Source organism: Monodelphis domestica, chromosome 1 (assembly GCF_027887165.1).
Source record: "Monodelphis domestica isolate mMonDom1 chromosome 1, mMonDom1.pri, whole genome shotgun sequence".
Taxonomy (NCBI): domain Eukaryota; kingdom Metazoa; phylum Chordata; class Mammalia; order Didelphimorphia; family Didelphidae; genus Monodelphis; species Monodelphis domestica.
Genome location: NC_077227.1, coordinates 717,490,385 through 717,507,253, shown reverse-complemented (window position 1 = coordinate 717,507,253; position 16,869 = coordinate 717,490,385). Strand labels below are relative to the sequence as shown.

At 47.6% G+C, this 16,869-nt stretch overlaps 1 protein-coding gene across 1 annotated transcript; it reads right to left on the bottom strand.

The window, feature by feature from the left end:
- Positions 1 to 659: 659 nt before the first annotated feature.
- Positions 660 to 15,422, bottom strand: LOC130456411 (cyclic nucleotide-gated cation channel beta-1-like). The gene is made up of 11 exons (XM_056811825.1): positions 15,333 to 15,422; positions 15,165 to 15,222; positions 14,662 to 14,731; positions 12,132 to 12,246; positions 11,969 to 12,011; positions 9,638 to 9,677; positions 8,370 to 8,457; positions 5,369 to 5,408; positions 4,911 to 5,085; positions 3,817 to 3,889; positions 660 to 2,022 (listed from the first exon to the last, which is right to left on the bottom strand). Exons 1-11 carry the CDS (start codon positions 15,396 to 15,398, stop codon positions 1,942 to 1,944), a joined length of 849 nt encoding a protein of 282 aa, XP_056667803.1. The 5' UTR covers positions 15,399 to 15,422; the 3' UTR covers positions 660 to 1,941.
- Between the last annotated feature and the right edge of the window lie 1,447 nt (positions 15,423 to 16,869).

The window sequence follows — 16,869 nt, the reverse complement described above, 5'->3', positions numbered from 1 at the left end:
CCTCAATTTCCTCATCTATAAAATGATCTTGAGAAGTAAATAACAAATCACTTTAACAAGAAAACCCCAAAGGAAGAGCAATTAGATGGTGCAATGAATAGGGTACCAGGCCTGGGGTCAGGAAGACTCATCATCATGCATTCAAATCTGGCTTTAGACACTATGTGACCTTAGGTGAGTCCTTTAACCCTGTTTGCTTCAGTTTCCTCATCTGTCAAATGAACTGGAAAAGGAAATGGCAAACCACTCCAGTATATCTGCCAAAAAAAAAACTTCAAATGGGATCACAAAGAGTTGGGCATGACCAAACAACAACAGCAATCAAGGAGCTTTCCAGCTATAAATCCTGTGATTCTATGACCCGAGTTCAAGTCTTGACTCTATCAATATTTTCAATTCTCCAGGTCTCAGTTTTCTTATCGGTCAAACTGGAATCAAAATCCCTAACCCTTCTGCCTCAAAGAAGTGAAATGAGACAGTACATGGCAAAGTATTTTGAAAAGGAAAAGAGCTAGACCTAAACCAGTAATTGCATTTTAATTTTTTAATTGTAATTAATTTAATTTATTAATTTATATATATATAAATTAATTTAATAAAATAAAATAATAATTTAATAAAAAATAATAATAATTTAATAATTTAATGACTCTACCCTGGAACAGACCCATTCCCATCTACCTCCACCTCTTGGCATCCTTTTTGTCCTTCAACATTCTGCCCAAGTGCCATCACCACTGCTAAATGCCTTCCCTCCCAAAATTCTACTTGTATGTATTTGGTATGTGTCTTCTCTATCCCCGTACATGTCTCCCCTAGTTCAACTGTAAGCTCCTTGAGGGGAGGAACTCCTTTATTTTTGTCTTTGTAAATCCAGTCCAAACGGTTGGTTGTGAAAGGAAGAGCAGCATCGTACATAGTAGCAGGAAGAGATCTAACCTTGGAGTCAAGAAGACCTGAGTTTGAGTCCCACCTCTGACACATACCAGCTGTGGGGCTGTGGCCTCGGGGCTCCCAAACAATTCTCTAAAACCATCAATGGCAAATGAGCTTCTGCTCAGTATGAGGGGAGGGGATGGCTATTCCCTTAGAGGTGATTTCCCAGGCCTGGACTCCCATTCTCAATCATCGGTCCTTGGAAAAGACTGAAACCCATTAGGCAGGGGGTACTCAGGGTGCCTGGGATAAGGAGAGGAGACAAAACGGTGACTCTTCTCCACAGAGATTCCCCAAGCCTAAACCCACCTCTGCCTACCTCGAGGCACTGGGATAGAGAGCCAGGCCTGGAATCACGAAAACCTGGGTTCAAATTTGATCTCAGACACTTTATAGCTGAGTCGTGACCCTAGACAAGTCACGTATCCTCTGTTTGCCTCTGGTTTCTCATCTATAAAGTGGAGATAATAATAGCGCCTACCCCCCAAAGTTGTTGTAGGGATATCAAATAGCAAGGTATCCGGAACATAGTAGGCACTTAAATGCTTGTAACTTGCCTTCCTTCCTCGTCCCCAACTCAGTATTCCTGGAGGAGAACTAGAGAGGCCTCTAGACCTCTTACATCCCCTTTGCCAATCCTTGTCTCCCAGAGTACAATATCCCATGCCTCCGAGTGGATCCCCCTTTTTTTTAATCCCAGGCCTTTATCTTCTCCTTTCCCACAGGGGCATTTCTGGACTCCTGACCCTTTGAAATAAGGAGGTGAGGCTGACCAGGGCAGGAGGAATTCAATTAGCCAGCTCCCCGTTCTTATCCCCTTGCTTGGCGCTGGTCTCTCTCAAGGAGGATGCTTTAGCACAACTCCCTTCATCCCTGCTGAAATGAGCCAGGCAGCCCCCAGCACAGGCGATCCCAAGAATCGCATTCATCATATCTCACGACCAGACGTGATCCCCGCCGCTGTGCCTGCATGGGCTCAGCCCACAGGGCACGGATTAACTCAGCTCAGAGACCCACCCAATCCAAGGGCTCCCATGCCAGGCACTTACTGTTCTGCACGGTGGCCAGGGAGGATGTTTCCAGCTCCTACAATAGCAGAAAGAAACAAGTCAACATTGCCAAAAATCCCTCCAAACATTCTTCTTCCTTTTTTTAAACCCTCACCCTCCGCCTGCAAATCGGTACTCCGGATGGGTTTCACGGCAGAAGAATGGCAAGGGACAAACAATTGGGTTAAGTGGCTTGTCCAGGGACACAAAGCCACCAAGTATTTGAGGCAAGATTTGAACTCAAAACTTCCTGACTCCAGCCTGGCTTGCAATTCACTGAGCCATCTAGGTGTGCCCTGCCCTACCACCCAACTCCAATTTTCTTAAAACACAGTTTAATATATAATGTAACTCTTCTGTTCAATAACACTCACTGGCTCCCTATTCTGAGTCATCTTCTTCCACCTCCGGCAGAACATAAGTGCCTCGAGGGCAGAAACTGTTTCATTTTGGTTCTGTATCTTTAGCACAGACACATAGTAGACACTTAATCAAAGCTTGTTCAATGGAACAATCGATAACATTCAGAAAGCATTTACTGTATGGGGGAGACACTACCTATACATGTGGATGTAAATATATACATATGTGTACATCTATGTATATAACATGTGTGTGTTTTGCCTACGTACAAGGTACTTTAAGAGGGCGGAGAACTGGTAACTAAGGGGTAAGAGAAGATGTCGTGTAGAAGGTGGCACTGAGCAGAACCTTGAAGGAAATCAGTCTGAGAGCCAGAGAGGAGGAGAGAAGGAGTCCCAGGCAGGGGGAGAAGACCAGGGCAAAGGCTTGGAGACAGGAAGGAGAGGGGGGTGTTGGTTTGTAAGCAACAGCAAAAAGACCAGTTTGGCCGGACCACAGAAAGAGTGCGAGGAGGGCAGTGATGGTGGAAGCCGGAGAGGAAGACTGGAAGCAAACTGTGAAGAGTTTTCAGTGCCAAACAGAAGAACGTGGATCGTGCAGGGTTGAATGGGCGTCAGAGTCACAGCATTTGGGGGCTGAAGGAGGCTTTAGAGAGCGACTCTTATGGCTAAAAGCAGAAGGGGAAAGCCAACGATGTGAAGAGAAGACTCGACGCCAGCGAAGGGCATTCTTTAGTGAATGAAGTCCATTGGGAGAGCGGAAGGGAAGAGGGAGTGAACGTTATTGGTCTACTACGTGCAACAGGCAAGAGAAGAAGACTAGGAAGTGGGGGGGGGGGGAGAGGGAGGGCAGAAATCCATCCGTGGACTGTGGGAGCTGACTGCTTAGCTCAGAGGGAGTCTTGAGGTGTGGGTGGTGAGTTCTAGAGTAAGGTTGAGACAGGGGATTGGCCTGAAAGGTTGTGTAGCTTTGGGTCCTGGTGCCAGTCCCCACAGAACAATTCTGGCTCGGGGAACCAGGCTGACAAGCCTTGAGGGATGCTGATATCTTGGGCGGCTCAATTCTGAGGACCCAGAAATAACTCCATGAGAAGGTCCCTAGCTCGTTCCGCAGTGCTGCCCAGACCAGATGAAAATGTAGCTGGGAGCTATTGAACAAAAGACACAAGAACCCAATAGACATAGATAATGTTACTCTGTGGTTTTCTAAGTGTGCATTGACGGGGATCTTCATGTAGGGTCTGATTGACATGAAATCTCTTGAAGATACCAAATTGAATAGCCAAGTGTCAGGCCCCTTTGGGAGAGTTTTTCTTCTCATCTGGCTGGGGATGGGAGCCCAGAGACAGTTGGAATGCTGGTGCTCAGGGCTCAGGGCTCAGGGCTCAGGGCTTCCCTCCCCTCCTCTTCCCCAAGAGCCATGCTCTAACTGTGGCAGTTACTCACTGCCAGAAAGCCCCTCCACTCACCTGTAACACCTTCCCTCGAGGAACAGGCTGAGGAATCACCATCTCCAGCCTCCTCTTGACCCATCCTATCAGCCTGGTGGACAGAAAAGTTCTCTTGAAAGCAGTCCTGGTACCTGTGATTCCTGCTCCTCTGCCTTCCATCTTAGAATCAATACTGTGTATTGGTTCCAAGGCAAAAGAGCAGTAAGGGCTAGCTAATGGGGGTCAAGTGACTTGCCCAGGGTCACACAGGAAGCTTCTGAGGCCAGATTTGAACCCAAGTCCTCTTGATGCTAAGGCCAGGCTACCTACCTAGTACCTGTGCTACCTACCTGCTCCCTGAACATAACTTTTTTTCCAACCCTTACCTTCCATCTTAGAATCAATACTGTGTATTGATTCCAAGGCAGAAGAGCAGTAAGGGCTAGCCAATGGGAGTTCAAGTGACTTGCTCAGGGTCACACAGTCAAGAAGTGGTGTTTGAGGTCAGATTTGAACTCAGGACCTCCTGTCTCTGCCCTTGATCCTCTCTGGTTCATTATAGGATTTGGTCTAGAGTCTGATCAAGGGCTCTGGCCAATAGTCCCTCCTCAGCTTTCATTTTCATGGCCTTATGTCTGTTCTCCCCAAAACTCATCTTTCTCTTGAGCTTAAAGGAGAGAAGAAAAAAGACTGGAGCAGAGCCCCTGAAGGACAATGGAGGCCAGCTCACTGTTGCCACCCAATAGCTATTAACAACTATGATATTAGCTAACACATAATGCTTTAAGATTTGCAAAGCACGTTATAAATATTATCTCATTCGACTCTCAAACAACCCTGCAAGATAGGTGTCTATTATTATCCCCATTTTACAGATGAGGAAACTGAGGCAAATGTTGGTTAAGTGATTTGCCCAGGACCATTCAGCCAATGTCGGAGGCAGGATTTGAATTCAGATCTTCCTCAGTGCTCTATCCACTATTCTACCTCACTAATATCTGGACAGGTAAAGGGGGAAGTTGTGTCCTCAATCATTCTTGTCTTATTTCACTTAGTTACTTCTTCCTCCTTTGGAATGTGGAGAGTGGAAAACTTCAAGGAACTTGGAAGCCGTGTGCCCCTCCCCAAGTTACCTGGCACGGTCTCCAGAAGGAGGAAGGCAGGAAGCAGGCAGGGTAACTGGCTGGCTCTCCTGTTCTGTGGGTGGCTCCTCAGGCCTTTGGGAAGCTGGCACTGGGGTAGGGATCTCTGGTGGGGGCTCTTTCTCCTCTGGCTGGGGCTCTGGCTGAACTTCTGGGGGTGCTGATGCTAGAAGAGAAGAACCAGTGACAATAGTGATGGGGTCAACGTTTCAAATTATCCAAGCATCCCTCCTGAATGGTCCTGGAAAAATAGCTTAAAGTTCCCACACAAACTCCACCCCACAAAATTCTGCTCAGCCCTCCCTTCTCTCAGGTCCACTCCAAGCTGGCCAAGTTCTAGAAGGAGTAGATCACCTGTTGCCTATCCAGGCCCCGTACTCCTTCCCTCCCCACAACCTGACTTAATGCTTCCATCTCTGAGCCGTTAGCCCATCCACCATCAGCCTTACCTGGTTCGGTCGCTGCTTCGTCAAGCCCCGTACAGCCTGCCTGTATCAACATCAAGAGCACTGATCACTGGGAAACCCCACAGGATAAGGTCATCCCCCTGAACACCCAACGATCCTCCCGCACTCTCCCACAATACACAGCTGCAGCAATGACCAGAGACTTGGAAGACTTCAGGGAGACGATCATGGGGGCTTTGGGTGGGTGCAGAAAGACCAGCCCACTACTGGGGGGCTTTTAAAATACCTCCAACCAGAGCCCCCAACTCCAAGGCCCAGCTTCACCAAAGCTCCCCACTTCCAGAGAACACGGTCACTGTATAATTCCGGGGACCCTCCATCCCCACAAGGTCTGCCAGAGCAATGCTTACTTTCGCCCAAGCTTCCAGACTCCACGAGAGATGAAAGACTGGGAAAACTGGAGGGGAATGAGGGTCCCTGGGATGCTCTTGCCATCTACCAGTAAGCCACATCCCACTGGGGCCAGAAGGGATGCCAAGGACCCTTCCCAGCTCAGTTCTCTAATTTTACCAAGAAGAGCACTGAGATCTACAGAGTGGAGAAGACTCGTCCAAGGGCACAGCTCATTGGACTTGCACCCATTTGGGTCGAAGGCAAAAGCTTAAGCCTCACCAGATTTGTCATTATCATGTACACTTGGGCCCGCACACACATGTGCCCACATGTAAGCAAACACATGGCCATGGACATAACACATATGACATAGATGCTGTCTCCTCCATCAGAATGGAAGCTCCTGGAGGGCAGGGATGATCTTTTCACCTTTCTTTGTAACTCCAGCACTTGGCACAGTGCCTGGCACATAGTAAGTGTTTAATAAATGCTTGTTGACTTGACACCTCAAAAAGCATGAGGCTTGAAGATTGTACCATCTGCCTGAGTCTGCGCTGACCCCTCTCCTCTTTCCCTGTACCCACCTCAAGAAGGAAGTGTGGCATAGCAGAGAGGAGGCCTGGGTTGGGTCAGAGGATAAAGAAGTTCAAATCCTAGGTCTTACTTGTATGGTTGGCTGGACCCAATTCTTCCATCTGCTACCCATGTGACCACTTAACCCCTCTGGGCCTCAGTCTTCTCATCTCCAAAATGGTGGGAAGGGAATAGGGACATGATTTCTAAGGTCACTTCTAGCTCTAAATATTAGTATCCTGTAAAATAAAATTCCCTACATTGGATTTACATTTACTCTGCTCTGTTCTTAATAATCAAATCAGATCTGAATCATCAAACCAATCATTAAAGCCTGTTCCAAGTCCCCACCTCCTCCTAGAAGGCTTCCCTGATTACTTGAGTTTCACATTGATAGCTCCCTTCTCTGAACTCCTTTGCCACTCTTAATTTCATAATTCTGAGTACTGTTCTATCTTGTGCTATCTTCAAATTGTCCCATACATAGAAGAGGGCAAGGAGTATGCTTCTGTCTTTTCTGTTCCCCTACAATGGGCCTAACTTTCCCTCTGCCAATCTCCCTACAGTGTGCCTTGCTTATGAGTACATAGTAGGCATTCAACAAAGATTTGCTGATTGAGGCGGGATGGGTTAGTGTAAAGAACACTAGAAGTCCAGAACCTTGGCCAAGTCACTCAAACTCTGGGAGCCTCGGTTGCTACATCTGTAAATGAGAGGGTTAAACTAGAGGATTTTGAGGTCCTTTTCTCAAGCTCCTGTGCCTTGGTTTCCACATCTGTAAAATGGGGGGGTAAGGTCAGATGACCTCCTCCAAGGTCCCCTCCACCTTGAAATTTTCAATTCTACAAGCACATTGATTCAACGAGTTTATTGCTTCTTGTTGATGGCAAGGCAGAGGGAGGATATACTCTTGCCATTAGTCTGGGTGTCCCTTATTCAAGGTCAATTTGAAAATCCGTCTTAATGTAGCACCAACAGGGACAGCTAAAATGGTTCAATGGATAGAGAGACAGACCTAGAATGAGAAGTGCTGGGTACAAATATGTCCTCAGACACATCTCTGGATGGCCCTGGGCAAGTCACTTGACCCCAATTGCCTAGCCCTTACCTCTCTTCTGCCTTGGAATCAATTCTTAGTATTGAGCAAAATGGAAGGTAAAGGTCTTTTTTAAAAATGGGGCCAGCAGCCTAGCTATTTTCACCCTTAGGCAAGGATAAGTAGAGACATCAAAGAGCCTTTAGTCTTCTAACTCTTACATTTTATAGATGTGGAAACTGAGGCATCATCACTGGTCCTAAGCCACCAATATAAAGAGATCTTATAAGACCATTGCTCCTTTGACAAGCCCACCAGGCCTTCCCTCTGGCAATGGTCTACATAAGGGTTTTGGCAGAGCAATGGATGGGAACAGAACTATGACTAGGAATCCCTTGCACATGGGCTGAACACACTGCAAACTACACTGTAGGGCCATGTTGGCAAACCTATGGCTTGCATGCCAGAGGGGGCTGTTCCCTTCCCCCTCTTCACATGTGCTGAGTACATTTCTCCCATCACCTGCCTCTCTGCCCAGCAGACCAATGGGAGTGCTTCCTCCCTCCCCTGTCTGAGGTAAGGTGAGGGGATCACATGCAGCAAGAGGGATGCAGTTTGGGCACTTGGTCTCTAAAAGGTTTGCCATCACTGGCCTAGGGCAAATGGCCAAAAGGTGCCCTCAAGTAGGGGAGAGGGGAAATGAGTCAAGACCTACTGTGAAAAAAAGCTGGGACACTGGTTTGATGCCATTGTTGAGGGTGGGGGACAGAAGTGAGAGAAAAATTCCTCCCGGCATCTGTCACCTGGAAGCTTCCTTTTGTAAGTTGATTATACTCTCTAACAAGGTGCTGACTTCTGGTGACTATGCGGTCAAAGCATAGAAACTCTCTAAAGGGAAGAATAAGCACTCTAAATTTGCTAGCCTGAAACAAAGCTCAGATCACCCCACCCTAGTTATAATTATATGGGGGAAAGGGGCACAGATTCTCTGCTCCCACTAGTTCTGCTACTGTGACCCCAAAAGAGGCTCATCTCACTCACCTCAGAAATTTTCAGCAGCTGGGGTGGAGGATGAGGCAACATTTTTTCCAAACCCTGCACCAACCATTTTATAACTCTTTTTCCAGGCCTGGGAAGAAGAGGAAAGGGAGAGAACAAGCATTTGTTATGGACTTCCTATGGGCTAGGCTTTACAAATATTCTGTCATTTGATCCTAACAACAGCCCTGGGAGGTAGGAGCTATTCTCATTTTATACCTGAGGAAACTGAGTCAGGCAGAGAGGTTTAGGGTCTCCTCTAGGATCCCACAGCTCGGACATTTGAACTCAAGTCTTCCTAATTCCAGGTCACCTAGAGAGCTAATTTTCCATCAGTTAATCGTTTCTCAGTTGTGTCTGACTCTTTGGGATTCCACTGGGAATTTTCTTGTCAAAGATATTGACATGCTTTGCCATTTCCTTCTCCAGCTCATTTTACAGATGAGGAAACTGAGGCAAATAGGGTTAAGTGACTTGCCGGTATCACACTGCTAGTAAGTGTCTGAGTTCTGATTTGAACTCAAATGCTCCTGACTCCTTGTCCACTGTGCCACACAGCTAGTTCCTTCCAGCTTGCACCCAGGCCATTGTGAGGGTCTAGCTTGACTCCTATCTTTCTGCTATACTAGGCTAGAAACATTAATTGGCCCCTTTTTGTAGGAAGTACTCAAGATTAGTTGTTCCATCATTTCTCAGTCATATCTGACTCTTGGTGACCCCATTTGGGGTTTTCTTAGCAAAGAGACTGGAGTAGTTTGCCATTTCCTTCTCCAGCTCATTTGATAGATGAGGAAACTGAGGCAAACAGGGCTTGGTGGCTTGCCTAAGGCTGGATTTGAACTCAGAAAGTATGAATCTTTTTGATTCCAAGTTCAGCACTGTATAGCCATTGCACCACCTAGCTGACTTGGTATGGAAAATAGAAGCAACATATTGTAGTGAAAACTGGGCTCAAATCCCAGCTCTGCTGCTTTCTATCTACCTCCTTTTGCCTCCTCCATCTCTTAGCTGCCAAGCCAGGGCTTTTGTTAGCCATCCTGCCACCTAAGAAGCCAGGGAGCAGACACTTGGAACAGAGCCTAACTAGAAGATCCTGCAAAGCCCCCATTCCCCTTTAAGTCACCCAACCTGTCTAACCTGTGAGAAGTGTGCCTCCATCTCTGACAGCCTTCAGAGCCTCCCTGCCTCCATGAGCAACACAGAAAGCCATGGGGAAGGCATTCTGGCCTCCAAAGGCACCAGTCTCTGGAGTCATGGGTTTGGAGACTTACCTCTTGTTCTGGCTGTCAGCTTTGTCATTTGGCTCCAGCCCTGTAGGGACAATAAACCAAAGGAATCAACCATAAAGCAAATGGGGCAGCTGGGTGGCCCAGTGGATTGAGAGCCAGGCCTAGAGGCAGGAGGTCCTGGGTTCAAATCTGACCTCAGACACTTCCCAGCTGTGTGACCCTGGGCAAGTCACTTCATTCCCATTGCCTAGTCCTTACCACTCTTCTGCCTTACCAATACATAGTCTTGGTTCCATGATGGAAGGGTTGAAAAAAAAAACAGTAAAGTTAGTACCTCTTCAGGTAGGTACCTGAAGGCCAGGGGCTGCACATCCATCAGAGAAGGCTGAGACAGGCCCTTTGAGGGTCTATGCTCATGATCAGAAGCCTCGATGCCTTAGAAGGGTTGGGATTCAACAAGTGTCCAGAGCTCCACTTTCCACTTGTACTAGGGATTAGGACTGGGAATTCACCACTACTGGGAACTCCCTCTCCCAGGGCAACTCAGTACTTTTCCCACAACTTTTAGAGCCTTAGACTCAACCCCAAGGGGCTCAGTGCCCTGCCCATAGTCACATAGTTGGGGCACATCAGAGGTGTCAGAAGAGACTTGAACACAGATCTGGCTGGCTGCAAATCCAGCTCCTGATCCGCCATGCCTAGCCATAAGCTATTTCACAGGTAAAATGAAGGCTGGCTCCTTCCTTCTACCAAACAGTCATGGTTCTCCTCTCTACACACAGTGAGCTGTTAAAAGCCATCCCTAATGATTCTCATTCAGAAAAAGAAACCTGCTTCTCTCTGCGTCCCCCCTTCCCTCCTTCCCTCTCTGTCTTTCTCTCTGTCTCTCCCATCTCTCTCCATTTCTGTCTCGGTCTGTCGCTCTCCTTCCTCCCTCTCTATTTCTGTGTTTTTCTCCCCTCACCCTTTCTTTCTCTAACTCTATTTCTATGTGCAATCTCTTTCTGAATCTCTCCCACTCCTTTCTCCCTCCTCCCTCTCCTCTCCTCTCTTCTCTTCGCTTCTCTTCTTTTCTCTCTATCTCTGTCTCTGTCTCTGTCTGTCTCTCTCTGTCTCTGTCTCTCTGTCTCTGTCTCTCTCTATGTCTCTATCTCTCTGTCTCTCTGTCTCTCTTTTTGTCTCTCTCTGTCTCTGTCTGTCTCTCTGTCTGTCTCTCTATCACTCTCTCTCTGTCTCTGTCTGTCTCTCTGTCTGTCTCTCTCCTCTCTCTCCCTCTCTCTCTCTCTCTCCGTCCCTCTCTCTCTCTCTCTCTCCCTCTCTCTCTCTCTCTCTCTCTCCCTCTCTCTCTCTCTCTCTCTCTCTCTCTCTCTCTCTCTCTCTCTCTCTCTCTCTCTCTCTCTCTCTCTCTCTCTCTCTCTCTCTCTCTCTCTCTCTCCCTAACAGGTATCTTCTTGTCTTCTTGTCATTCAGTCCTTCTCACTCTTCTTGACCCAATTTGGGGTTTTCTAGACAAAGTTACTGGAATGGTTTGTCATGTCTTTCTCCAGCTCGTTTGACAGCTGAGGAAACTGAGGCAAACAGGGTTAAGGGACTTGTCCAGGGTCCACAGCTAATGAGTGGGTGAGGCCAGATTTAAACTCATGAAGATGAGTCTTCCTGATTCCAAGCCCAGTGCTCCATGCACTATGGCACCACCTAGCTGACCATGTGTATGTATACATACATGATTGATATACACACCCCCATCTCTCTTGCGGGCCCTCCCCTCAAAGTCCTGCCATATGATGAGAGGAAATCAGATCATCTCATAAAACAGATAGTCCATATGGGGAGGGGGAGCCCAGTGATGGTTTAATGTATCACCCCAGATAACACGGATGGACTTTGGAAGGGGGCTCTAAGGATAATGCCCTGGGGCCCAATGGAAGGACTCTGGTGTTGTAAGACATGAGCAGGAACAGATATGGGGGGATGGAGAGGAGGGCTTTCCAGGGCTCGCCCCTGTCCGTGCTCCCCAGTGGCCATCCTGGCAGCCATTCGAGGAAGGAAGGAAGGAAGGAAGGAAGGAAGGAAGGAAGGAAGGAAGGAAGGAAGGAAGGAAGGAAGGAAGGAAGGAAGGAAGGAAGGAAGGAAGGAAGGAAGGAAGGAAGGAAGGGAGGGAGGGAGGGAGGGAGGGAGGGAGGGAGGGAGGGAGGGAGGAAGGAAGGAAGGAAGGAAGGAAGGAAGGAAGGAAGGAAGGAAGGAAGGAAGGAAGGAAGGAAGGAAGGAAGGAAGGAAGGAAGGAAGGAAGGAAGGAAGGAAGGAAGGAAGGGAGGGAGGAAGGGAGGAAGGAAGGGAGGAAGGGAGGAAGGGAGCAGTTCAATAGGTCCTTACCTGGGCCTGGTGTTCCTATATCCCCAAGGGTCTGTGGTCCAGCCTGCAGGGAACAGAACCCAGAAAGCTCAAGGCTACTTGCCTTGGAAGCATCTCCCATTTTAAAGAACACTGAGGCAGAGCCTCAGCACCTAGTATCCCACATTGGGTTCCCCTCAAGTACCTGGTCAGGAACATTGATGTTGCTCTCCAAGTTCTGGACTACCAGGGCAGGGGCAGGCTGTGGAACCACTCTCTGTAGTCCCTTTGTCACCAAAGTCAGCACCCACCCACTGGCACTGTTGGGAGGAAAAGAGCCATGAGAGCAGGCAGGTCAGATGCCACCCCCTTCCCCAGTCACTGTGCCTCTTCTAGAACAAGGGTTGGTTCCTACAATGTACATCTCTCACTCTGGTTTCCTTTGTAAGTTCTATTGCATTTCACAGATTTAAAAGCATTCTTCTGAGCATCACTGGACTACAAAAGCGGACCATGGCCCAGTAAAGGTTCAGAACTCCCACTCTAGATGGTCCCTCCTCCCCCCTCCCCCCCACACCCATCACTCACTCACTGGCCACATCTCTCCCCCCAGGGAATTCTACTCTTGGTTTCCAGCCATTCCAGGTCTTCCAACAACTGACATCCTTCCATGCCAACCTCATCTCCCACAACCTTCTCATCTATTGCTGGGTCTCAAGGCAGCCAGGTCTTCTTCATTATCCCCACCCATGCCTCCTGCAGTCAATGAATGTCCACCTAGCTCTCTCCCCTAATCCTTCCTGGTCAAGATCAAGTAGAGAGAACTCCCTGAGAGCAGGGAAAAGACTGCCGGAATTGGAGTCTCAGGACTTGAATTCAGATTCTGTTTCCACCACTTACTCTTTGTGTAACTCTTCAGCGATCTGAGACTATAAAATGAAACAATGGGGACTTTATGACTTCTGGGGACCCTCCCAGCCCTAGATCCAGAGTCTTTTTTTCAACCCTTACCCTTCTGTCTTAGAATCACTATTAAGTATAAGTTCCAAAGCAGGAGAGTATTAAGGGCTAAGCAACTGGGGTTAAATGACTTGTCCAGGATGACAAAGCTAGGAAGAACCATGTCAAATTTGAACCCAGGACCTCCCATCTCTAGGTCTCTAAGCTCTATCCTAGCTGCCCCCTAGATCCAGGATCATATTCTAGCCCAGGAAGGCCTCATACTGAAAGGAGCATAGCACTGGGGATTCATAGCCAGAAGAGACCTTGGAAAACATGCTCTATGTCAAAATGGCAGCATCCAGTGATGGCTGGATTGGGAGTCAAAAGAGCTGAGTTCAAATCCTGCCTCTAGAACAATTCACAGGGTTGCTTTGAAAATCAAATAAGATGACATATATAAAGTGCTTTGCAAACCTTAAAGCACAACATAAATAACTATAACATAAATAGCTGTTACTATTAACAAGTGTGTATTAAAGGTTACTATATATGTTAGAGACTTTGAATGCAAAAACAAAAGCCTCATCCTCAAGAAATCCTTGATTTGGGAATGGAGGAGGAGAAAGAGAGAGGGCATGTGTACATATGAAAAGTAATTTCATTGGAATGGTGGTATAGGGAAGGAAACATTCAGTTAAGGTTTCTTTAAGGGGGCAGCAGCTAGGCAGCCCAGTGGATAGAGCACTGGGATCAGAAGCACAAAGACTCATCTTCATAAGTTCAAATCCTTGTTAGATACTGACTAGCTGTATGACCCTGGATAAGTCACGTACCCAGGTTTGCCTCAGTTTACTCATCTGTCAAACCAGCTGGACAAGGAAACCGCTCCACTATATTTGCCAAGAAAATCCCAAATGGGGTCCTGGAGTGTCGGGACATAACTGAAATGACTGTACATCTGATGGTGCACTCTTCCTCCCAATTCCTAGTTGTGTGATCCTGGGCAAGTCACGTAATCCCATTTGCCTAGCCCTTTCCCTTCGGTCTTAGGATTTGTTAGTAATACAGAAAATAAGGGTTTAAAAAAAAAAAAGAAGTGACTTGAAATGAGTGTGTTCTTACAACAAAGACCAATATGGAAGTGGGTTTTACATGCTAATACGTGTAAGGCCCAGATCAAATTGCTTATCATGGGGGGGGGGGAGGAGATGGTTTGGATCTTGTTATTTTGGAAAACATATGTTGAAAATTACATACACGTAACTGGGGAAACTAAAATATCTGAATCAAAAAATAAAACAAAAGCAAAAGCATGTTATATTCTATATGAGGAATACGAAGAGGCCAGTTTGGCTGAAACAGACTGTATCAGGGGAATATATGTAATAAACCAGGAAAGATAGCCTGGAGATTGTAAAGGACTTCCAATGCCCAAAACAGAGTAATTTGCAATTTATCTTGGAAGCAATAGTGAGCTACTGAAGATTCTTGAGGAGTGGAATGGCAAAGGAAACCCACTTCTCTGAAATATCAATTTGATTGTTGTATGAAGGATGTTTCAGGGAGGTGGCTTGTTTTGTGGACCCAGTCTATTTTCAGGGCACAGCCCTAAAAAACAATAAATATCACTCCACCTATTGGGGAATAGCAGCTATTTTTTTAAAAATCTATTGATGTCTTTGTCCCAAAATATCTGCATGCCTTGTTTCCCATCTAAGTTCCCCACCCCCAAGAAAGCATCTACCTCCTTTTAGCACCAACCCTTGCCAAGATGTGACTCCCCTAGAAGGTACCTGTTCACAGGAACCAGAGAAGTGTGGGCTGAGTCAGACATAGGCATCATTTCCACAGGCTCCTGGAGGACTGGGGAGAACAAAAACATGACCTTCAAGTCTTGATGTTGGACCAATAAAAGGAGACTCGGGGATGGTACGAACCATGGAGAAACTGTGAGAGTGGGGTGGCCCAGATCTGCCCCCCCTCGCCCCTATGCTTGCTCTATGTTAGGTAGCATAGTGGAAAGAATGCCAGGCCTGGAGATGGGAGGTCCTGGGTTCAAATTTGACCTCAGACACTTCCTAGCTGTGTGACCCTGGGCAAGTCACTTCACCCCCATTGCCCAGCCCTTACCACTCCTCTGTCTTAGAATTGACACTAAGCCAAGGTGGGGGTTTCAAATCAATGAAAAATAAGACCTTTGTGGGAGAAGTCACCATCATTGACCTTCCATCTCTCCTCACCCAGTGTCTCAAGGCAGTGACCCAGAAGCCACTTGGGGGGTCTTTCATGGACTCACCCGCAGGGCTCTTGCACTGGGGAGGCATTTCTGCACATCTGGATTGTTCCCGTGATGCCTAGGGAGAGTCCAACAGAAAGGATTCAGAATCCTCGGCCCCCTTCCCATGGGCTAGGGGAAGGAAAGGGCCAGGGAGAGAAAGAAAGGAACAAAAGAACTGAGTGACACCTGGAAGTCTAAGACCATTGTGGTAGCAGCAGCTCTGGCCATGGCTGCAGACCTAGCGAGGCTCATATGGCCCAGCTCTGACACTGACTGGCTGGCTGACTCACTTCTCTCATCTGTAAAATGGGAGTAATAATACTAGCCTGCTGACCTCACAAGGCTATTGTGAGTAAAGGGCTCTGTAAGCATGAAGGCAAAATAGAAATAACTGTGATTCGCACTGGGAAGTGGGGGGAGGTGGCCATCTGGGCCATGGTGGGTAGGCCAGTGGGGGAGAGCACCAGACTTGGAACCAGGAAGATCAGGGTTTGAATCCCACCTCAGACAACAGGCTGTGGGACAAGATCTTTAATCTCTGGACTTGTTTCCTCATCGACAAACTAAGGAAGTTGAGCTCACCGGCCTCTGAGACTCCCTTCTGGTTCTCAAGAAAACTGTGAGTCTGTGCCATGGGGGCGCCACCGATGGCCAACTTTACCTTCTCCAGCTCTTCTTCCCTCACAGGATGGACATCCCTCGACTCTGGTTCTGCTGGGGCTGGTTCTGGCACTGGTCCCGACACTGGTTCTGGTACTGGTTCCGGCACTGGTTCTGGCACTGGTTCCGGCACTGGTTCTGCCGCTGCCTCCTCTGCCTGGATCTTCTGGGGAGTACCTGGCGGCTGAGGCAGCACTCTCTCGATCCAGCCAAACATCCTTTCACCTTAAGGGAGGAAGAAGATTTTTGGTTCTCAGGATCTGCCCTGGTCATCTGTTCCCCAAACATCGGCCACAGAGACTGAACTTGGAAATGGCCGCTTCCTGCCTTGGGGCTTGGTGGGATCCACAGTGGGTCCAACTTACATTCTGCGAGAACTCAAAAGATCAGAGGAGACAGAGTTGGAGTTTCCACCTTCCCTACTAGATTTCCTCTTCCCTCTATCCTTGTGTCTCTCTTCCTCCCCAAACTCCATTCCACATATGATCATTTCTCTAGTTATGACTCAATTCATAGAAGCCGAATGATACAATGGAAAGAATACTGGATGTGGAGCCAAGGAGACCTGGGTGTAAATCCTGCTCAGCCACTTACTAACTGTGACTTTGGGCAAGTCACTGCTAGGTATCTAGATACCCAACTTTTCTGCGTCTTGGCTTCCTCATCATGAGAAGCCTGGACCACATGACCTCTGAGGTGCCTTCCAGCTCTAGAATGCCAAACCCCAAGCCCTTATATTGGACTTTTTCTGCATAAAATCAGGGACCAATGGCCCTTGAGCTAGCTGGGGCTGTCTCCAAGAGGCCAGACCACAGAAGCCTAGAATATTAAAGTATTCCCAGCTTCTTGAAACTCATAAACCCAGAACCTCCCCTCCCACACTCTCTTCTCACTCACTCACTCACTCATTCATTCATTCATTCATTCACTCATGAAACATTTTAGGCACCTGAGGGATAGATGTTTGGGGGCAAGATAGTTTTTCCATAGCCTGAAGCAGAGCTTAGATTGGGTCAAAATGATAACAAGGGTGGAACATCCTGCCTTTGGCTCAGGGTTCCAA